The sequence below is a fragment of the Lagopus leucura genome, unplaced genomic scaffold (genome assembly GCF_019238085.1).
Source record: "Lagopus leucura isolate 7727_CA_CO unplaced genomic scaffold, USGS_WTPT01 28013-0_obj-0_obj, whole genome shotgun sequence".
Taxonomy (NCBI): domain Eukaryota; kingdom Metazoa; phylum Chordata; class Aves; order Galliformes; family Phasianidae; genus Lagopus; species Lagopus leucura.
The window spans coordinates 714-1,167 of NW_024966548.1; the positions used below are offsets into that span (position 1 = coordinate 714).

The 454-nt window shown below is 64.5% G+C and overlaps 1 protein-coding gene across 1 annotated transcript; it reads left to right on the forward strand.

Moving 5' to 3' along the window:
- Positions 1–46: 46 nt before the first annotated feature.
- CUNH8orf82 (chromosome unknown C8orf82 homolog) lies at positions 47–449 on the forward strand (the record flags this gene model as incomplete). The annotated part of the gene is made up of 1 exon (XM_042893232.1): positions 47–449. A coding segment is annotated over one exon (403 nt), but the record flags the coding sequence as incomplete, so codon positions are not given.
- Positions 450–454: the final 5 nt, after the last annotated feature.

Consider the following 454-nt stretch of genomic DNA (forward strand, 5'->3'; position numbering starts at 1 on the left):
GGGCACAGTGTGACACAGGTGACCCCGCGGTGCGGTGTCAGCATGAGATGACGGTGACCCGACGGTGGCGCTCATCCCCCCTCCCAAAGCAGAAGCCAGACGAGCCCCCGGCCCCCCTTGCCTCATTAACTCCCGCTCGTTAATTACGGCCCTTTGCCGCCCCGCAGACGAGCGTTTCCTCGCCTTCTTCTTCCACCGCCTGCAGCCCAACCGCAGCGGCCGCTACGAGGATTCCTTCCCCTTCGTTTCGCCCTGCGGCGCCGAACGCAACTTTGTGCGCTGCCAGGACCTTCCCGTCGTCTTCACTCGGGTCCTGGAAGGGGAAAATGGCGGCGGCTCGCTGCTGTCTTACTGCGGAGGAGGGAGTCGCCTGGCGCTCCCTTTTCAACCCGAATCGCTGACTTTCGATCCCGAAAACGGGCGGTTGTATCATCCGGGACCAGAGGGGGGCGGC